General features: G+C 54.0%; 2 protein-coding genes across 5 annotated transcripts in view; one reads left to right on the top strand and one right to left on the bottom strand.

The window, feature by feature from the left end:
* Shc4 (SHC adaptor protein 4) overlaps window positions 1–1,214 on the top strand; it is a 117,024-nt gene that overhangs the window by 54,529 nt on the left and 61,281 nt on the right. The window lies entirely within an intron of this gene.
* Eid1 (EP300 interacting inhibitor of differentiation 1) overlaps window positions 1–1,214 on the bottom strand; it is a 23,411-nt gene that overhangs the window by 1,800 nt on the left and 20,397 nt on the right. The window contains exon 2 of the mRNA XM_033765026.1: window positions 905–1,013. Within this exon, the coding sequence (XP_033620917.1) occupies window positions 905–1,013 (109 nt within the window). The remainder of the gene's footprint in view (window positions 1–904; window positions 1,014–1,214) is intronic.

The raw sequence follows: 1,214 nt of genomic DNA, 5'->3' as shown, positions 1-1,214 counted from the left end.
AGGAAAAGGAGTATGAACGCGGACAATTCCTTCAGCTCTGGCTACCTCGCGCAAGGGCGCCATTGTGTGGCCCTTGTGTGACCTGGAGCGAGTGAGGGGTGGAGTCGGCGCATGAGGTGGGGCAGTGGGAGGTCCAGAGGAAATGAGAGAGGTGGGAGATTCAGAGGGTTGGGAGGAGTCAGATGGAGTAGGGGAAGGAGTGGAAGGAATTTTTGCTGCAGGATAAGGAGGGGGATCTGCTGGATCAGGTTGGGCGGGAGAGTCAGAAAAAGAGTTGGTGGCAGAAAGGCTTTGAGTCAGCAAAAGTATTGGAGCAGTTTTAGTGGAACAGAGAGAGGGCTGATTAGCAAGATAGGAAAAGCCTTGGATATATGGGATCTCCGACCATTTTCCTTGTCGCTCGCATAAGTTGTAAAGGTCTCTAATTAGACCCAATTCAAAGGAGCCGTTAGGCGGCCAGACGTTTTGACTGCCTAATTTATATTGGGGCCAAATTTGAGTAGACAAGCGAATTAGCCGTTTGGGTTTTAAATCAAGACCCTCCAAATTCCCGAGTAAGCACCCCAAAGGAGAGTCGGCGGGTATAGAGGAACCAGAGCCCATGACCACCGGGATAAGAAGGTTATCAGAAGACCAGACGTCTCTGAGAGTTCTGATAAGACCCCCTCTTCTCTAGACCTGGTCTAGAGGACGGAAACTCGGTTTCTTGTGAAGGCGTCCCTCACACAAGATAGGAGTTTAAGTGAAGCTAAGTCCCGGACTTAGCTCAAATGCGGCAAACCTGGTTTGCGAGAGAGTGAGGACAGAGCCTGGCGCCCGGCTGTGTCCCAAATGTGATCCCAGTGGGTGGTCTGAGGTCTGGGGTCCCCGTTACCCTGAAGACTTTTCCGAAAGGGGAACTTACCCAAAAAAGTGTGGGTCGGAAGATCAGCAGGTCGGTGGTGGCTGCGAAGATGGGGACGAGGAGAATGGTCGCGGACGTCGGGCGGGGGCTGAGCGGGGCGCCCTGGAATCTGGGTTTCGGGCCTCAGGCATTTTAGCCTGTGGGCCTGGCAATCCCAGATCCTGCTTCTGACACCAATGAAAGGGGTCTCGAGCCCCCTTTGGGTGCCCCTTACCCAATTATGCCACCCACGCACCGAGAGGTCCGGTAGCAGATCTTTATTGTAGGGAGGCGAGTGGGAGGCAGGAAGGCAGAGAGCGAGAGAGAGAGA

This window comes from Fukomys damarensis, unplaced genomic scaffold (assembly GCF_012274545.1).
Source record: "Fukomys damarensis isolate Sample0158 unplaced genomic scaffold, DMR_v1.0_HiC HiC_scaffold_17, whole genome shotgun sequence".
In the NCBI taxonomy this organism is placed as follows: Eukaryota; Metazoa; Chordata; class Mammalia; order Rodentia; family Bathyergidae; genus Fukomys; species Fukomys damarensis.
This window is presented reverse-complemented; position numbering and strand designations above follow the sequence as displayed.